Genomic DNA, 2,500 nt, shown 5'->3' on the forward strand with positions numbered 1-2,500 from the left:
ACACTGAAGAATCGACTGATCAATAGTGATCCCGACAAATTTGGATCTGTGTTACCACGTAAGTATAATCGGCCGTGTGGAAGTACACGGCACATAGCAATCACTAACAGATCGTTTGGATGTTAATACGTTATAGATACTTCACGTCAGCCGCGACCGTTGGAGGAATCGGGCAAGGCGTATTGGTTTACCGATCGTGAAGAAATGGAGCAGGATATAAGGGAAAACAACTTTCTGGAGTTTGGAGAACATCATGGAAACCTATATGGCACGCATCTGGATTCGATCCGTGACGTAATTCGACAAGGTAATGCAAAGAGTTGCTATTGTATCCAGGACGATCAACAATTACACCGACTTTTCTTATTCGCTGGCATTTGTAGGAAAGATGTGCGTTCTTGACTGTTCACCGGCAGCATTGAAGATTCTCCACAATAGCCCCGAGTTCATGCCGTTCGTGGTGTTTATTGCCGCGCCGGGAATGGAACAGCTAAAGCTGCTATACTCGGAGCGCAGATCAGCTAGTGGATCAACAAGAAATTTGCATGTAAGCCCTTCATTAATGTCGTATCATGAATGTGTTAAGATATCGTGCATGTTGATTTATGTTTAAGATAAACTTATTCCTATGTTTGCTCTTCCGTGTGACGAAGTCAAAGTGTGTGCGCAGCTACTAACTCTTGACCGTTGCATGATACCATTCGCTTTCTGCTCTTGTGTGCTTTCAGTTCGATCGTCAAAGCTCCATACGCTTCAGTTCTCGCCGTGCAAAGACACTGGAATCTTTGGCATCGCTGTACGAGGTAATGTTGGCAATGTTGCATGATGCATGTTTCGTTGATTATGAAACTGTCCGAACGGAACTGTGAGGCGATGGATGTATATTAATGATGGATTTTGTTTTTGTAGGACGATGATCTGATTTCGGCAGTGGAGGAATCTGCACTGTTACAGCGAAAATACGACAAATATTTGGATATGATCATTGTGAACGAGGATTTCGACGACACATTCCGGCAGGTGACGGAAGCGCTGGAGCAGCTAACACACGAGCACCAGTGGGTGCCAGTGAACTGGATCTACTAAGCACGCTTTGGTATTCGATAACTGCGAAACAGATGAAACTCGGTTTTATATCTAGGCATTTATCGTATGTGTTCAAATGTTACGACTTGCGAGAGGAACGATTCGAGAAATAGTTCAAATAGCCATACCACAATGCATTCGCACCGCTTAGGTCTCATCAAAGCAATGCAATCAATAGATACGGTATTTCTGCAGTCGGCTTACGGCGAGCAGCGGAATTTGCCTCTGAAGACTCTATACACTCCAGTTGCCTTACGGAACGTCGTTATATCATCAATATTAGAACAACATTTTGCGTCTTTACGCGGTGCTGTTATCAACCTTTCCTCTGACTCGTTGGGAGCTCCCCATTGCAATCAAAAGGCCTTTCTAAAGCAAGTACACAATCAATCAAATCTTCGAATGCACATCGCTTTTAACCGTTTTAGCTTAGCGTCTCAGATGTTAGTATTACCGTAGCATGTAAGATCAGTCCAATTCGTCCATTTTGTTTTCCGTCTCTTACCTTAGCATCCCGGTTGAATGGGAAGTAAAAATGAATTTTAATTTTAATTGAGCGCGCAGTAGCTGCAATATATTTTGAAAAGCCAGACAAATGCAAGTGGAGCTTTTGAGGAAAGATGGTTTTTGGTTTTTCTCGTAATTATCAGTACCAACGCTTTTCGCGCGAGATACTGAAAATAAACTAAAAAACGTCCATGCATAAGTAGTAAGAGTATACTTTACTAGGCCGTAAGATCGTAAATGGTTCAAAACTTTTGTTGTAGCCTGTAATTGGATTGTATGTTATGCGAAATAAATATCTCCAGAATCAATAAACTTTGTTATACCACGTCTCACTTCTTGTTGCAACATATTACTACGCTCTGCCACCGGGTATTCTCAGTCAATCTTTTTTAACTGGTTACTGTTTAGTAGTGTACTTATCTATCTCGGTCACATAAATTAGCTTACATGCTAGAAAATGTGCCAAGCCGTTTTGTTATTATATTTAAAGAAAGACCGAGCATAGAATTTTTGCCAAAAGCATTATATGGGGTTGAAGTCCTAGATTTTAGGTTTACTATCCTTGGCTTTGCTAAAAGGCTTCAAGACTTTTAGGCCGCCTATCCATGGTTGCCCTCACATCATCCTGAATTTACATAACGTTAAGCCAGTGTTAAGACACAATCGTATTTTTGTCAATAACGCAAAGAAATGATAATAACGAGAGAAATAGAATTGAAAAAAAGTAAAAGATAAAATGTTGGTTTAAATGCAGTAACGCAATAATCATATCGGAGTGAATGGATTACTCAGATGGTGAGCGTTTTTGTGCATCGAAAGATGCGTTCACCAACGCAATGTTTCGGCTACAAAAAATGAGATTATCAATGAAAGGATGTAACATGCTTATCGCTCAAATAGAGCCATC

General features: G+C 40.8%; 1 protein-coding gene across 3 annotated transcripts in view; it reads left to right on the forward strand.

Annotated features, from left to right (window-relative positions):
* LOC125952557 (protein PALS2) overlaps positions 1 to 1,922 on the forward strand; it is a 26,898-nt gene extending 24,976 nt beyond the window's left edge. For all 3 annotated transcript variants that reach the window (XM_049682092.1, XM_049682093.1, XM_049682094.1), the window contains 5 exons: positions 1 to 58; positions 137 to 307; positions 384 to 547; positions 729 to 803; positions 910 to 1,922. The exon at positions 1 to 58 is cut by the window's left edge and continues 153 nt beyond it. In XM_049682092.1, coding sequence (XP_049538049.1) covers positions 1 to 58; positions 137 to 307; positions 384 to 547; positions 729 to 803; positions 910 to 1,086 — 645 coding nt within the window. In that variant the 3' untranslated portion in view covers positions 1,087 to 1,922. The remainder of the gene's footprint in view (positions 59 to 136; positions 308 to 383; positions 548 to 728; positions 804 to 909) is intronic.
* The last annotated feature ends 578 nt before the right edge of the window (positions 1,923 to 2,500 follow it).

Source organism: Anopheles darlingi, chromosome 2, assembly GCF_943734745.1.
Source record: "Anopheles darlingi chromosome 2, idAnoDarlMG_H_01, whole genome shotgun sequence".
Classification (NCBI taxonomy): domain Eukaryota; kingdom Metazoa; phylum Arthropoda; class Insecta; order Diptera; family Culicidae; genus Anopheles; species Anopheles darlingi.